At 41.4% G+C, this 17,907-nt stretch overlaps 1 protein-coding gene across 1 annotated transcript in view; it reads left to right on the top strand.

The window, feature by feature from the left end:
* ripor2 (RHO family interacting cell polarization regulator 2) overlaps positions 1-17,907 on the top strand; it is a gene marked incomplete at its 5' end in the record, with an annotated part of 67,759 nt that overhangs the window by 28,033 nt on the left and 21,819 nt on the right. Inside the window, one exon of the mRNA XM_083899488.1 lies at positions 16,137-16,257. Within this exon, the coding sequence (XP_083755614.1) occupies positions 16,137-16,257 (121 nt within the window). The remainder of the gene's footprint in view (positions 1-16,136; positions 16,258-17,907) is intronic.

A 17,907-nucleotide genomic window follows, 5' to 3' on the forward strand; every position in this document is an offset into this window, starting at 1 on the left:
TGTCCTTATTTGCCTGTCTCGACGTGTCCTACCCTGCAATCACAGCTTCCTCGGGGGGGGGGGTGGGCGGGGGTGTGTGTTTTATGTTAGTGGGGAATTTCTGGTGTCAAGAAGGTGGGCTGTGCTGGTTGCACCGGGGGTTAAGTGGAATGCGGAGGGAGGGGCACGGGGCTTGACTTGGGACAGTGAGACGAGCAGCTGGAAGAATGGGAGGTGGGAGGTGGTGATCTCTGCGGAGAGACGAGTAGGAGAGAACAGTTTGGCCGTGCTGGCTGCAAAGTTCAAGGAAATGTCTAAAACTGAAATGTGCCACTAACCGTTGTTTCATTTTCTTATAGATTAGGTGTTTCTTCTCCGGGTCGTTTCCTCCCACTGTCCAAAAACATGCAGATTAGGGCAAATTGGATACTCTAAATTGACCGTAGGTGTGGATGGTTGTTTGTCTCTATTGGTGTGTTTCCACTGGCATGGCATAGTTGCGTTTCCACTAGCATAGTACCTGGTACCAGATACTTTTTTTTAGTTTTAGCTTATTTTATTTTTTTTGTTCCAAGCGCGCTGAGGCTATACTACGCGCGACTGCCTGCCACTGATTGGTCAGAGTGGCATCACAGGAATAGACGTCCGACACACGAATCAAGCCGAACAATGCCGAACTGTAGATCAGTTAAAAAGACTGTCCAAACAGTCCTAAAAACATGAGTTAATCTCCAACAATTACCAGAGAAACATCTAAAAACTCTATATTTAACAGAGGAGTCTGGTGCATTTAGCGACAGCACTGCAGACCTGTCCAGGGTGTACCCCGCATTTCACCCTGTGTCGGCTGACCCTCATGTGGAGGATAAAGCTGTAGAAGATGAGTGAATGAATGGAAGATCAGCTGTTTTGTCCAGAAAATATTCATTTTTGTATACCTATAAATGCCACTTTGGTCTAGTGTGTAACAGTAAGGTGGATTTATTTGTATAAATTGAATCTACGACCCATAAATAGGTTTATATCACTGCTTTAAGATGACTTGGTTTTCATAGCTTTAGAATTAGCCTCGCATTGCTTTTTTACTGTATGGCTGTATACGAGTAAGAGGCAGTGATGTATGAAACATGATAACCACAAGTGCTGTAGTCATTAGTCCACGAGTGTGTGCTGATGATGGTCAATAATGACTACAAAGCTCTTTGTGTGTGTGGTTTCAGGTCGACTCTTGTGGTCCCCCCCCCCCACACACACCCACACACACACATTATTACTCCCATCTTCCTTCCATCCATCCCTTGGTTCTTCCTCCAGTCCCTTCCCATCTGTCCACCCCCCTGTCTCCCTCCACTCACCTCCATATGCAGACAGAGAATTTATGGAAGGGCGTCTGAACCCATCCCATCCTCCCTCCCCCTCCTCCCCCTCGTTGTCTCTGAGCAGATCAACATTCTTGGAGGTGGTGGTGGTGGTGGTGGTTGGAGTTCCCCTTTAATCCCCTGCTCTGAAGGGACACACATGAACATGTTCTCATATTGTCATCATGTGCGACACATGATATTCCACACACATGTACACCAGTGGCTGTGAGCTGTAGCAGGGTCATAAGCGTTTTAGGGTCGTAAGCTTATAATCTGGCTGTTTTGGTCCTAATTCCCTCTGGTCCAGCAGCTGGAGGAGACGTGATTGGAGAACACATCTGTTCTGTGTCTGTTTGTTTACCACAGTGTGGTAGACGGTGTGTAGATGACGCGTTTTGTGACACATCCATAGCCGGCAGTCTTGACGCCTTCCTTCATAGTTATTGGTTAAAAAAAAGAAGGAGAGGAAGAAAACTCGGGACATGTGTTGTCAAAAATCTTCACACTCCTGTGATGAATCTCTTAGCAACTGTCAGCACTTCAGTCTCTGTGCTGGTGCAGACTTTGTTTCTGACTCTTCATCCTCCCCAGATTACAGCGCTGTGATCATATGTGGCCACAGACACATTTTGAGTCTTCTTTAGAGAAGATTATTTGCACCTGTTTTTTTTTTTTTTTTCTTTTCTGTCTCAAAGTCAAGTTTTTTTTTTTTTTTTGAAGTGGGTGTGTTCACATTAGCAGGCTGCCTCGGGGTGGCAGCGACACACAGCTGTGTGATGACAGATGAACCGAGGAGGAGCGAACGAGGGGAATGACTGTGCTCCCTTTTGTCCTGAGGCGACAAGTTGTGAGGATGACGGTTCATTCTTTGAACAGTATAGCAAGAAAATATGTCCTTCAAGGTTTTTGCCACCCCAAGTGTGATAATTATGTTTTGGCACCGTATAAATCAAAAAGGCCACTCTTTGAGTTGAAAGTGCAGCGGAAAGGATCATAATTCCTAAACTGACAAAGATTTATTTGTGGTCAAATAAATCTTCAAAGCTGTTACTGATCTGGAAAACTACAAACTGGTGGAAGTAGTTAGGAGGAAACAAGAATATGACGGAAACTAATGATTATTTCCGTCATCTATTATTTTCTCGATTAATGGCTTGGTCCATAAAATGTAAAAAAAAAACTTTGATCAGTAGAAATGACGATGTTCTCGAGAGTCTTGTTTTGTCCACAAACCAAAATGATTCCGTTTTAATGATTTCTTTGTTTCTTTGTTGTTTTAATAATGAAAAAAAGCTTTTAATAAGATTCATAATCAATAAATCGATTTATTATTTCAGCTCTAGTGCATTGTGTGAAATTGGAGGATCTCTTGGTTTAATCCATATTATTGACAAAAATAAGGATATTACTTTTCCTACACAGCTCTTTCACAGTTTCTTTTACTGATTTTGTCAACTGTAGAAACTAACGTTGAAAAAATGCGCACAAATTATTATTTGAATAAATGAAATGGATACTTGAAACACGCGATGTTGACTTACGCGCTCATTGGATGTCACAATACGCTAAATTTCTGGAATTGCTGTCTTGCAGTGCAGCACAGAGTTCTACACAAACTTCCAGCCTCAGAGGATTTATCTGTCCAGTGGATACATGTTATATATGACGGCAATGTGACTGCTAGAGCCTGCAAATGATCACTTTTCAAAATGCTAACTGCTGTTAGCTCCCAGTAGCCTCTGTGGCTGATGTCACTTCCTGTCCCTTAAGTTTAGTTTTTACTTTTTTTAAGGTGGCCCTAAAGAGACACTACTAAACCGAGTGTTTTGAACATGGCTGTTTTGGCAGGGTGATTGAACTGCTGTGGTGCTTCATCCTTATGGTATTTTGACCAAAGCATGTCACAGACATGTTCATTAGAACACCAGGGAACTAGGTTAACTTGGAGAAATAGGGTATAATATGACTCCTTTAAGAATAAACTGAAATAATAACTAGTTACAGTGACTCAGATTCCACTTTCACTCCTAAAGATTCCATTTAAAAAATATGTGCGGCTCAATTAACAGTCGATGAGTAAGACCTTGTGAAAACCAGGCTCCACTTTGTCTGTTGTTTAAAATTATTAATGAGAGAGTAATGAGGAAATTACAGCGTTTGAATTTGTCATGTTTCCTAAAAGGGATTGAATAATTTAGACGTGAACCACTTGCTGCTCTTCATGCAGCTGTTTATGTGCATGTATGACATAAAAATGATGTGACGGCGCAGGGTTAAAGCACGCGGCTGCAGCAGAGTCGTTTGAATGACTCTTGATCTTCTCTGCTTGTCCTCCACTCTCTCACTTTCCCACCTTCCCATTTTGAACCCACTGATTTCTACAAGTGTATGTGAACAGCGGGGCGGGTCAGAGGTCAGGTCGGTGAATGTGTGGCTCTGCATCACTGTGTCTGAACGACCGCTTATCTGTGTCTCAATCACGTTTTTTCATGTCCTTATAGTGACTATGTGCAACTTTGGTGTTTGGTGATTATTTTATATTATATTATCCATTATTGACGTACCAGTAAGCCCGAGTAGTGCATATACTGTAGGATATTGGATTTTGAAAAGACGTCTAATTCAGTAAAGGTGCTCTTAATTCATCACATACAGAAGTATGACTCATTATTAATTTTACCTCATTTACATAATCTACGCTGCATTTTAAATCTGCCAACTTCCAGGGAGAGGGGGAAACATTCCTTTACTTCTCTGAGCAACTTAAGACAGCTGAAAGCTTGATTTTAATATGTATTTCTATGTCTTTTAGTTTAATTTGTAGTCAAAGGCCTCTCGGGGTTCATATCGTCTCTGTTCCCCCGGCCCCCACTGAGCCTTTACTTAACATGTTAATCTTCACAGTTGGTTGAAATATTTTACCGTGAAACCACAGCTACGAGAGAAAAGGAACAATTGTGCCCTACAGTGATTTTCTCTTCCAGGGAGAGGTCACTTCAAGAACATGTGGGAGCTCTTGTTTTTATCATTTCCCTTTTCTCCCTGCAGCCTTTTCCTCCTACTGTCCCAGTTTTGCTTGGGAAAATTATTTGTTCTGTTTTTAACAATATGGTAATGGTTTAGTCCAGGGTGGAGTGTTGGGAAAATATCTGATTGTTATTGCCCACAGTGTTTAATACATTTATGGATATCGCAATGAAAGCAATGGAGCCAGAGTGCATTTATGTGGCTGCAGTTAAAGACTATTTGCATGCAACTGTAGCATAAAATGTAAAAAATTGGTTTATTAATCCATTCATTTCCTAGAGCTTTATCCTCCACATGAGGGTTGCAGGGCCACTGGAGCCAATCCCAGGTGACATAGGGCAAAAGGTGGGGTGCAGCTTGGTGGACAGGTTGCCAGTTTAGTGTCCAGTTAATCCACAATCTGCATGTTTTTAGATTGTGGGAAGAAGCCGGAGCACGTGGAGACATGCGCACGATTAAGGCAAAGCAAAATGTGAACCAGTGACCTTTTTGCAAGGCACCGCCATGATGTCCTCGATTTAGTTATTAGTTATTTCCTAGTTGATATACCACCTTTTCCTGTTGATATGTCATGATTTTGCCAAGTTGTTGCTGTATATTTTCCCATGCACACAGCTCTAAGCTCGTTTTGTCACAGTGAGCTGCTATCGGTGAAAAGAATGCCCGCTAAAAAATAACAAAAGGAGCTGAAATAACCAAACCTAATCCCGGTTTTTTTTGTGCCCGCCGCATTCCGTTGCCGCAGCATAGGTGGTCACTTTTTGTGAGTCGCACTTTATGGACGTAAACACAACAAAAGAAAGTAGAGCAAATAAACAAACCGGTTCTCATGGTGACACGCTGAATACAGAGATGTCAGTCAGATATTTATAACAGGACGATACATGTACGCTATGGATGTAAAAATACAGAAGCAGTGCAGGTGGAGGGTATTTGATCGAGGAGTGTGAAGTTGAGTTGATTGAGCGCACGTCAAGTGGTGAAGACTAAATTGAATCCACAATTACTGAGAGGAAAACAGGAAATGAAAGAAAAAATATAACAGGGAGTGGATGTTTGTGTGCAACAGTTTAGAATGAAGTGAATGAATATGAGAGAGCATAAGTTGAGCTTTAAGCCTTTTTTATTTATTTTTTTATTTTTTTAATCATCACTGGAAATTAGGGTAAACAATTACTCGAAATTGTATCAAAACCGCAATACGGCCTACTGCAATTTTGAAATCGCAGGAGGCACGATATTTGTTAAAGCCAAAATGTGTGTCAAAATATCGTTTTAGATTCATTATTGTCTTGATCTAAACACGTTATTCTACAGACTGAAGAGAACATGTTTGTTTCTTACAGATCTGCACACATTTTCAGAGAACAATCCTCCTATATTTTTTTTCGAAAAACTCACAATTGTTCAGCCTTAGTGGAAAGTAAACAAGAACATGGCTGTGCAGCATCAGATCTGCTGGTAATGACGTTGTCTCAGTGTCTCATCATGTGCAGATTCCCCTCTTCTATCCTCTTGAAGAATTCAACTGCTCTCCACTCAAGATGACGACACAGATTTCTATATTACCAGTTAAAACATGTTAACACAGTGCAGTAGTGGCTTGTACCATTACCTTGCAGGAGAAGAGAGCAACCCGGTCTGAACAAGTGTCTTTCTGTGATCCTCCCACTGTCCGAAAACATGCGAGAGTGAATGGCTGTTCATCTGGTGACGTGTCCAGGGTGTTTCCTGCCTTTCACCCTGTGTGTCAGCTTGTGTCAGATTGGCTCCAGCTCTCCAAGACCCTCATGTGGAGGATAAAGCGGAAGACAGTGAATGAATGAAAGCCATTGAAAGATGTTGCCATTTTGCTCTGCAGGCCTGTTCTTAATGTGGAACAAGTATCCAAAATCACACATCGTTACCTGCAGCTCTTAATGTCTTTTTGTCATCGTGTGGACACCAAGTCCATAAGATGCTGTACACAATCACGTGTCCCCCTCTCTTCAAAGCCTCTGCTTTCTGTTTTATGGTTTCACAGTTGTTGTGAAATTTGATCCACGCCGAATCCTTTCATTTGGATCGCGCATTTCACCGACTGCCGCGTCCTAAACGCGTCTCATAAGCGATTACATGGCGCTCTCTCCGCAGCTGAAAATGTCAGGCGCGGCCGCTTTGAGCCTAACTTCAGTCCAGACGGGCCTGAACTCATCTGGTCAACTGTACATTTAAATGCCACTCACTGTCCCGGTGTTAATTTCCCCTGCACGCTCCGCTTCACGAGGACACTGATGACCTATAATTAGAATGGAGTGACTCTTTAACGATATGAGAGGAAACCTGAACACACACACACACACACACACACACACACACACACACACACACACACACGAGCAGCTGGTGCCTTTTTGAAGAGTGAGGAATGTCACTGAGGTGTAGACATGTCCTCTTTGGCTCTTGTGAGATGTAGTAGCTTAAAGGTCCAGTGTGTAGTTATTGGTGATATTTAATGGTAAGATTCGATCGGCCACCCTTCCTTTTCCTCCCCGGAGTATGTTAGCGAACCATGGTTGCAGCTGTATACCAGAAAATATGTAAAGACACTTCCACAACTCACTCCACACTCTTGCATCCTCCCGTTTTTTTTTCTCTGCCATCTCCTTCTTCTTCATTGGTTTGTGCATCAGATTCATGTTCTGCGTCATTTGCATTTACATAGGAAGGGTCCACTTCAAAATGCAAAACGCGCGTTTGTTCGAGCTGCCATAGAAACATGGAGGTCTCCAAGAGGCAAGGCCTTTGCCTGAAGTACTTACGTAAGGCTCATATACATTTTTATTGTAAAGTGATTATACACAAACTAGGGACTTGAGACGATACCACTTTTGTGTGTGTCCAATACCTATATCACAGACTAGAGTTTCTACCAATACCGATTTTAGTTGGTCCGTTAGTTTAGTTAGTTTGTTAGATTTGATTAGTCCGATCGAGTCATTTTTGTGCCGAGTCATTTCAAAAGACATAATTATCCAACTGTGTAACATTATTGTTCTCCCATAAAGAAGAAATAAACAGACCTAACATGACTAAAATGCTTTTGCTGGTTTTTATTTACATTTTTATAGTCTGTGCACAGTGAAGCATGATATGATATATATATATATATATATATATATATATATATATATATATATATATATATATATATGTATATGTATATGTATATGTACATGTATGCATATGTATGTATATATATACGTGTATGCATGTGTGTGTGTGTGTGTATATATATATATATATATATGTGTATATGTATGTATTTTTGTATATATTTATGTATGTGTGTGTATATATATGTATGTTTATATACATGTGTATATATATATATATATGTTTGTATATGTAAATATGTGTATGTATGTGTGTGTGTGTGTGTTAAATCGGTTCTCAGGCCTAAAATAACCCCATTTCAGGTTTATTTCTGATAATGTCTCCACTTCCATGTAGTTGGCTCTGCAGCCTTCTCAGCAGACTTTGATTAGAACTCACTGGCATCCAGTTTCCTGTCTGTCTGACTGATAAGAAACACTTAAACTGCATCAGATGACTGCACTGTTCATCAGCTGGTTCTGCTCTTTTTGTTTTTGTGTGTGTGTCTGTGTGAATTCACCATGGCAGCAAACATAATGTGAGATCAGGAGCTTCTGATTATTCGGGTCACTGTGTCAGGCAACTCGATTATAGTAGGTCAGACAAGGTCCTGATAAACAGTGAGCTCAGTCGAGCAGATTAAAACAAAAAGTGTGTTCCACGAGACGAGGACGAGACCATTTTTGTGCTGGCAGTGTTATTCACGAGTCACGTTCTGTATGTGAAACACACGTGACGACCGTTTACTGCTGTTTTTCCACGTCACACAGGCTGACTTGTAAAACATGTCATCAGTTTCTTTGTCAGCTTGTTGGTGTTCGTCAAACATTTGTGTTTCCCCTGTGGAATTTTCCACCACCCTGAGCTTTCAAAGCGACAATTGTAAAGAGGCATTGTTTCACTTCTTAGGGGACGACTGTTGACCAGGCCCTTTGATTCCCTTTGGACCTCAAATATTCTCACCACATACCAGCATCACACAGGATGTGTGGATATGTGGGTACTTTACCCTTTTTGTTTTCATTGTGTGTTTTGTCTGTGTGGTCAGTTTCCTAGTGTCCAAAAACCTCTACCTGTCATCCTACAGGTGATAGAAGAGCTGACTTTAGTCATAACAGGGTCTCTTTCCTTTGAGCTGCATACTCGTGGCCACTTTATTAGACACACCTGATGAAGTGGCAGGAGTGACACTCGGTCCTTCCGCTTCCAGGTCTGATGTGTTGTTTATCTTCTGCATACCATGGCTAAGTGAGTTACTGTTGCCTTTTCTATCTTTTGGAACCAGTCTGGTCATTCTCCTCTCACAGCTTGCATCGACAAGGCGTTGTCATCCAGAGAGAACTGCTGCTCACTGGATATTTGATCCTCTTCACACCATTCTTTGTCAACTCTAGTCATGGTTGTATGTTAAATCGCAGTAGATCAGCGGTTTCTAACAACATTGCCATGTTCAAAGTCACTTAAATCACTTTTCTTCCTCATTGTGTTGCTCAGTTTTGAACGTCAGGAGGTCATTGTGACCATGCATGCATACATTAAGTTGCTGCCACGTGATTGGCTAATTATATATTTGTGTTGACAAACAAACCGTTAACAAATGTACCTAATAAACTCATGGCTAACTGCATCTGTGCATCTGAGTGGCCAAAAACTGATGTGGTGAAAGTGAGGCAGGAAAGTCGTGTAACTAAAGTACTGGTATTTATTTATATAAATTCTAATGTATGAAAAAAAAAAATCTATGTATGATGGTTTTTTTCAAGGTATGATTTGTTTCCATGATTTTCTTTTGCCAGCAGTCAAACCTGAACTCCTCTTGTTTCATCACAATTTCTTTCGTGCCCTTTGCAGTTTCCGTTGGCCTTCCGAAGTGCTCTTTCATATGGAGGAACTTTTCCTTTGCACCAGGGTTGATAGAGACTCTCTTTTTTGCCTCGGTGAAGTAGCTAAAACGGACTACATCCTGAATTCACTTAAGATGTAATATAATTATCTTTTTTTTTTTTTTCTTTAGATTGACTTGTGCACTATCCTGACATCACTTTTCATAAACACAGGCTGTGCCAGTGCCTGTGACCTCACACGTCTTTCTGCCTTTTGCGTTCGACACACTTTCGTTTACAAGCATGTGATTTAAAAACGGTCATTTCAAACTTAATCTTATACAGACGTGGGATTATTTTGATACCGAGAGTCTCAAATCTGTTTCATTTCGGGGGCAAAATGGAAGGAAATGTTTCCAGTTGCGTTCAGGCGTTGTGTAGCGGACTGTGGTTGACATTTGAGAGCTTCATAACAAGCTGCTGTGCTTGGTCACCGTCAGTCTCACCCTCTTGTTTTGAGTTTTGAACACGCATGACAGGGAAATTGTTGCAGATGATAGCAGCCAAGAGCCGGGTTTGGAGCACCGGACCAGTTTGCATGGACATAATGGATAAGGATGAGGGATAATGGAGCGGCTGTCTGGCGTGCACTTGCAGGTTGTGAGAGAGCATGTTACTATGTTTACAGTCACATATACAGTATATAATCAGTGTAATCTCATGGATTTGTTCTGTGTCAACAGTGTCTTGCAGCCAGACGACCTCTCGTAGACTTTCTGCTGCTTTGCATACAAGCTGTCATCATCTCAGGCCTCCTTTTTTTTTATTATTATTATTGTTTCTATTTTTGCCTGCGTTTCCTGTCACACTGACTTTGAATAGATTCAAATGAAAGGGCTTTAGGACACTTTTAATTAAGCTGTGGGTGTATTTAAAGCAACATCTGCAAATACACAAAAAAACAACTTTTTTTTTTCTTTTTCCAAATGACTGATTGGTGCTTTTAAAGCCTCAGTCCTGTATCATGAGGGCGTGTGTCCTACTTCTGGCAGTTGGCTCATAACCGTTGTTTTACGTAACACACTTTCTTGTCTGCTGTTGCCATGGCGAGGCTAATTTATACAGGCATTAAGAATTAGGCTCCTGTTGTTAACATGCAGGGAGGAATGACGCTGGTTTTTATACACTCGCAAAACACTCCGAGGATTATTCAATAGTGTGTGTTTGTTTGTGTGTGTTTGTGGGGGTGTTCATTTATTTGGTGTTTGTTACCACTTTTACTCCTTCTGGCATAAAAACAGACCTTAAGGACCACTTGCGGTTGTTGAAAACTTACTAAATCAGAATCAGAATTGGAAAAATCCTTGCATTTAAGTAGCTATAAAAAGACATTTCTGTTTGAAAATGAACACATTTTCAGTGTTCGTCTTGTGTTTTTGCAGCAGCTTGATAAACTTCCACAAGTTGGATACAGATGCTGCAGATGTTCGGCTAATAAATGTTGTAAAAAAAACAGTTTTCAGAACTCAGAGAGGGCCATTTCACCCCCAAAAATATACTTTTTTGATATAAATGTGTTATTTCGTCATCAGACGGTGGATCTGAGAGACATGCCTCATTCCCACGACAACAGAGGAAGTTGGGATTGAAGGAAATGAATAAAACTGACAAAAAGTTGACGTCAAAGCGTCTCCTTTCCAAGAATTTACTGCTTTTCACTGCGTTTCTATCAATTATAACACATTTTATGAGTAAAAGGTCTGAAAAAACCAGGGTGAAATTTAATCCAACTCTGTAATAGAATTTGAATTCAACAAACGCTATTGTGTTTACTCTTCATTTGACCAAGTGGGAAAAAAAATGGTTGAAACGGCCCTTTAAGTATTGGCTGTTTTTTTACTGACACAGAGAAGTGTGTGCCACGTTTATCCAGCAGTGAGTGAGTCCCTGAAAATGAATACAACTATTTCCTACCTGTGCTCCTCTCCTGAGAGAGTGTGATTCCCTCGAGTCTTCATCGTGGGCAGAACTCACTGCTCGTTCTTTTTGGGAACATTGAGGTTTTTTCCAGCGGGGACACGTGTAAGAAAACAGCTGATAACACCTGGTGTCATTGTGCACAGTAATGCCTGCACATTGTCCCAGTGCCTCTATTTTTGTGGTTTCATCTGAATCAAGAGGATGGTGTGAGAAAGAAAGAAAGGAAGTGCACCCCCCCTGTATTGTGATTGGCGGGATAACATTAGGTAACAAAGTGTTACCATCGTTTGCCTCCCACTGCTCCTCTTTTAGGAGAGTGAGTCAGAAATGACAGAGACAAACGAGGCGGGGCTGAAAACTGTCGGTGGAACATCGAGAAACTGAAATAGACTAAAGTGCTTCGCAGCATTAGAGCAAATTGCTGCTCTCCTGTTAAGTCTTTTGCCTTCTTTCAATCATGATAAGACCACGGTGATAATTCACAGTGACATTTTCAACTGTTGTTTATCTGCACAGTCTTATCATACTGATATGATCTGACCACTCTGGATATATTGAGGATTATTGTTTCAAGTTAAAAACTCACCTTCTTACCCCTGTTTGTGTTTGACCCTCATGATGAGCTCAGTCTTATTTCTGTGTTAAATTAAATTAAATAGACGTAAAATGTGTGTACACAACGCTACATCACAGCAGTAAGGTGAGATGTTAAAGCTGCAGTGTGTAACTTTTGGGAATTTGTTTTGGTTGTTTAGATTTTTGGTCTTTGGGAGCAGAAATTATGTGACATTATATTGTGGTTCTCTTGTCAAGCAATACTACCAGACCTGAATATGGGAACATTTGTGTGTATACAGCAGCAGAACAGGTGCACGTGAGTCATACGCCAACCTGCTTGCATTTGTCTCACTTTACTTTTGCCTTTGTCTGTGGAAAATCACTTCCTGTGTGCAGCACGGGAATATCGCCAGGCCGAATTTTAACAGAAAAACAGATAAATTCATGTGGAGCTTAAAAATAAATCATTCTTAATCAGCATTTTATGAACTCATCTAACAATGGTTTGAATGTAACAGACATTTGTTTATATTTGAAAGTTACGCACTGCAGCTTTAAAGCAACCAAGTTGCCCTAATATAAAACAATAATGTGACATTTTTCCTTTTCCTCCCTAATGGGGCTGCTGTGTAAGCAGCGACGTCAGTTTAATCTTTATCTAGGTGGAAATAAAGCAACATTAGCATTCATTTGGACTCATTTGGCAAATGTGGGTTCCAGTATCAGCGTTTATTTTAGCTCAATAAGGGAAAGTACCTTGTTAGCTGTTAGTTTGTTGAAAATTAGGGTTGAGCTCGGCCTTTTAATGGAGAACCTGGAGAGTTCAGCAATTCTTTCTGGTGATTCTCTTCCCTGTTACACCAAATACTGTAACTATCTATTCTTAAAATAAGACATGGATGAATAAATACACATTAATTATTGGTGAAGAAGAATTTTAATGATACTATTTTTAATCTTGTCAGCCTAAAATATCGTCTCGTATCACCAGTTTGCAGAGCCAACCAACGTATACAGTATTTGTTCAATCAGTGAGTCACAGCTATCAGGGTCCTCGGTGTTAAAGTGAGCTCGCTGCACAGTATCAGTCTCGCGCTGCCATTGTTCCCATCGCCAAACATGGATCTAGTCTTTCCCCGGACCTTGTGTCAGGTCTTTGTGTTACTCATCGTCTGTCACAGAAAACCAAAGGGAGACGATATCGGGTTGCTGGTTCAATCACTAGTTTTACTTGTGTGTGTGTCTGTGTGTGTGTGTAGGACAACTTGAGCCCGGCAAAGTCAGCCACACAGGTCGTCTGTCCTCTGGAGACAGAAAGATGTATCAGTGGAACAAAAACATGTGTCTCTTCGTCGTCACTTACTGAAGCTAAGTTGTTTAAGGGGCAGGACGATGTGGGACGATGAAACGCAGTGACTGTGAGGAAGAGAAGAGCGGAATAATGAGGCTGATTTATTCTGCTTGATTCTTAATCAGTCGCTCATTTGTGAAACAGCTCAGACGTAGCTACGAGGCAGGAATGACACAGCTTTTGCAGCCGTCACACAGTCAATGCTGAGGTCAGCGTGTTAGTCAGCTGATCCAATCAGCACACTTTCATCGCTCCTAAGTGGGGAATTCACTTTGTCTAAGTTTGTCTGCTGCTGCTGCTGCTGCTGCTGCTGCTGCTGCTGCTGCTGCTGCTGCTGCTGCTGCTGAGTGAGGTTGTTTCTGGTTTAGCTGGTGGCAAGTTGTTACCATGTCTTGTTACCGTCCATTAACTTCAAAATAGTTCATGCTTTAAGCTGACGGAAGCATGCTGAGAAGCTCGGCTGCTTATTTTTCACTGCTCCTCAGTTCATGTTTAGCAGTGAAAACGTTACTATATGTTTCACTATATGTGAAACACAAGGTGCTAAAGCAGGGATCAGCAAATAAATGTGGCCGGGGGACAATTTTCTTGTAAGAGATTTAATGTTGTGGCTAAAACGTTGTATCTTCATCAGGCAAAAGTGCCGTAAAAACGTCTCGTCGGAAACAAAAACCCACGTTTGCTGCCTTAAACTAACAATAATGTTGTAATTTCATCACCAGCTTGTTACCAAGACAAATGCGTGTGAGATGTGTACTCCTATTGTATGCATCATTCTTCTCATATACATAACGTATAATAAAAGTTATTTTATGGACATTTACTCAAATGTCAAAACCCAAACCTGGCTGTGTCCATGACAACAGCAGTGTTTTTATTTTTCAAACCAAATATTTAGTATAGGTTTACTGCCGATTCTCGCAACATAATACAATGTATTTGAATAATGTTTTTTTTTTTTTTTTTTTTTTAGAATAAAAGCTCTGAACTCGGTATGAAATTTAAAATTTTAAGCATATAATGTAAGATCAGATTTTTTTTTTTGCTGACCATGCTGAGGGTTAAGCGCAAGCAGAGATGGTTAATGTTGAGCTGGTGTTATACTTATACTTGGATCCACATGATATAAATATTGACTGTGTACGTGAAAGAAAAGGGATTTAGATTTATACTGAAGTTCCTAAGGTGTGATTGTGTGGATAAACGTTGTTGCAAAACTCACTCTATGGGTAACAATTTAGCTAAATATTATCATTGTTTCTCTTCAATGTAATGGTAGAGAAAATGTACTTGTGTTACCTCTGTCCGTCTCTGAGCAGCAGAGAGTAAAGAAACGGATTTGATTGAATTTTTCGAGACAGAGGTTTGAGCTCTCCGAGTGCTTTCTCTCGTCTCACAAAAGATGTACCGATCACATTGTTGGTCCTTCGAAGTATCTGCCAGAACATTCAGCAGCCTGGTTGTAGTGACCCCAGCGTTTTTTTTAATCAAATCAAACTCGGGGCCAGTGACTGCTGCTGCTGCTGCTGCTGCTGCTGCTGCTGCTGCTGCTGCTGCTGCTGCTGCTGCTGCTGCTGCTGCTGCTGCTGCTGCTGCTGTGGCACTGAAGACGCTCATCTGGACAAAATCTCATCACGCCGGTTTGGAGCTGTGATCGAGTTATCTCACTGGACTCGTCCCTCTGGGTGCTTCGAGCTGCTAAACCATTATCTCGCAGCTATAGATGGAAGTTTCTGTGTCTATTCTCGGCTTGTCTCCCCCCCCCCCCGGTGCCCACGTGAGTCGTGTAGCATCTCCAGTTTAAAAAAAATAATAAAAAAATAAGTTTGGAAACTGACATGCTACTGATGCTAAATGTACGCTGTGATTTTAAAAAAAGACACCTTAATGATAGGAGAGGCTGATTAGAACTCTGAGATCGTCCAGTATCAAAATTATACTGGCTTTTTTCCTATTTTATCTTAAAATATTATATAATAGCTCATATTATCACTGCAGAGTGAACAATGAGTGCATGTCTTACCCCAATATTGTACATAGTGTATATTTCCCCAGTACTACTCGCATATTTTAAATTTATACAGTTACAGCCCACACATATCATAGTATATACCTCCACTTTCTGTGTATATTATATGTATTCTGTTACTGCGTATGCACCTGTGACGTGCAAGCTGAATCTAATCTCATACATTTATTGATTTTAAGCGTTTGCAGTGTCTACGATACTCAGTCCGATGATTTTCGACCAGCATTGGATTGAAATTTAACTGAATATCAAATCAAATCAAATCAAATGTATTTATTTATATAGCCCACAATTACAAAACACAGTTTGTCTCACCGGACTTCACAGGGTTGGTAACATACTCTGTCCTTAGACCCTTCGACCAGGGTAAGGAAAAACTACCAGGGAAAAAGAAAGAGGTAGAACCCTTAAGGAGAACCACAGGTGAGGGATCCACTCCCTGGAATATCGTATTGGCTCATTCTTAGTTACCTCTGCTTGTAGTTGCATCTATCTTAGAGATAAAACCACACACTCCGCTTACTGGAAAAGACACTTGTCTTGTGTCGCCTCAGGTAGACATATATGAATCGGTAGCGGTGGCGTATTCTGTACGTCTCAGCGGTGACAGAGGAGTTGAGACATGTTAGCGCAGGCTGTGCTGCGTGAATGCTGCTTGTCCACATCGCTCACGGTGAGCATCACCAACAGAGTCGTGTCTGGTTTTTTTTTGGTTTTTTTCTGTGCTACATTGCACAATGATCATTGAACTCCAGTTACCCTCTGTGTGGACTGACATGCTTTTATTGTCCATTGTGTTCTTAAGGAGCTTCCATTGTGAAATGTTGTCCAAATATTGTCTGTGGATTTGTGTGTAACAAATTTTTTGTGTGTCTTTTTTTTTCTCGCTCCAGGAGTGTCGCCCTGCATTCCGGAGATCATGGCGGCAGGCACCCACTCCCCCGGAGGGCCCAATGGCATAATCCGGAGTCAGTCATTCGCTGGCTTCAGCACGCTACAAGAACGACGCTCGCGGTAAGCGGGAGCTATTGACCCTAATCTTAATCTTAATCTACAGTCAATAGGATTGAAGGAATTTGTTCTAAAACCCTGGGTTTTAATATCCTCCAAACATCAACACTATTTCATTTTTGAATCGAGTGAAATTAACTTGACTTTAAAGGTTTAAAAACAATAAAGAAGAAGCCTGGATCCTGCTAATCACATCATGAAACCCTGTCTTCACTGTCATCCATTTCTGAACTCTTACTCTATTTCAAAACTATGGAGCTGCAATTCTAATCCAAAAACTACCCTGGGGACATCATTAATTCCGACTCTTGAAATCGTCTTATCAGTCATTGTTGTTTGTTTTACTGTAATCCATGCTGGTCTGGGCACAATCAGTGCTGGAGGACTTTTTTTTTTTTTTTTTACTTTAAAATGATGATCACATGTTCCTGACCCGTTCAGTGTGGAGTTTGCATGTTCTCCCTGTGTGCACTGTGGTGCTCCAGCTTCCTCTCACAGTCCCAAAATATGGTAATTGGGCACTCTAAATAGATTGTAGGTGTGAATGTGAGAGTGTTTTGGCCCTGTGACCTGTCCAGAACCTATTTCAGTAGGCTCCAGCAGCCCTACGACCCATGTGCAGAGGATAAAGCGTTGGAAAATGAATGAATATAAAGCTCCAATCTGATCTGTAAGACGGCAAAAAGAGAGTTTGTTGCATAACTTGGGACCTGTCCTCAGATGACATGCAGGATGTGCTGATGCAAAAGCAGTAACTATGGAAATTTCACTGCTGTTTATTTCCCTGCGTTCATGAAAGCGAGGGCTTTCATACGCTCCTTAAACGCAGCTGTTCCTTCCCTCATTCACAAGTCCCAAAGTGAAATAAATCCCACAAAATCCTCTAATGTGCCTGCAGCTTTGCATATTTTAACTGTATATTTTTGTACACGTTCACTGTAAACGGCCTTAAGTCACGGAGATGATCCGAGAAGAGCCAACAGCGAGCACCGACAAGTCATAAGGAACTGAATTCTTGAATGGTGATCATCGCTCTATTGCTCAACCCCCGCAGCTTTTCTCGATTCCTCCTTTCATTCATAGCCGCTCTGTTTTTTACTTGTCAACAGTTGACAATCACGCAAGTTCCTGTAAGATAAGAATCGTATGTGCGTTTGTCCGTCTCTGACTCAACAGTGACAGCTCTCGCTCCATCATCGCGATACACAAAGCCCTCTCACATTCGCGTCCTGGAAATATCTCTGAGCATCTTTGAGCCGTCGGCGCCTGAGCCTCTTCAAGCAGCGCTGGTCCTGCTGTGAGAGCCAGACGCGGCTCCTCTCTTTAGTTTGTGCTCAGACAGTGAACACTGTAATTGGTTGGAATGACTCGGCGGCGGCTGTGGGGGCGACTGACAGCTTACCCTTCTGATAATGAGCGAGGTGGATCGGCACAGAGAAATGGCTTCTGAGGCCACTTGAGTGAGTGTGTGTGTGTGTGTGTGAGGCTGTTTATGAACCTCTGTATGTGCACACTTTTAGATTGTACAGTTTGTCTCCAAATCGCACAATCCACTCTATGGAATTGTGTAGCCAATGTATGTGCGCATGTTCTCCTGCCAAGAGAAACCTTACTACACCACAGCTTGTCTGACCCCAAGGCTACGCAGTGTTC

The sequence above is a fragment of the Microchirus variegatus genome (assembly GCF_963457635.1).
Source record: "Microchirus variegatus genome assembly, chromosome: 13".
NCBI lineage: Eukaryota > Metazoa > Chordata > Actinopteri > Pleuronectiformes > Soleidae > Microchirus > Microchirus variegatus.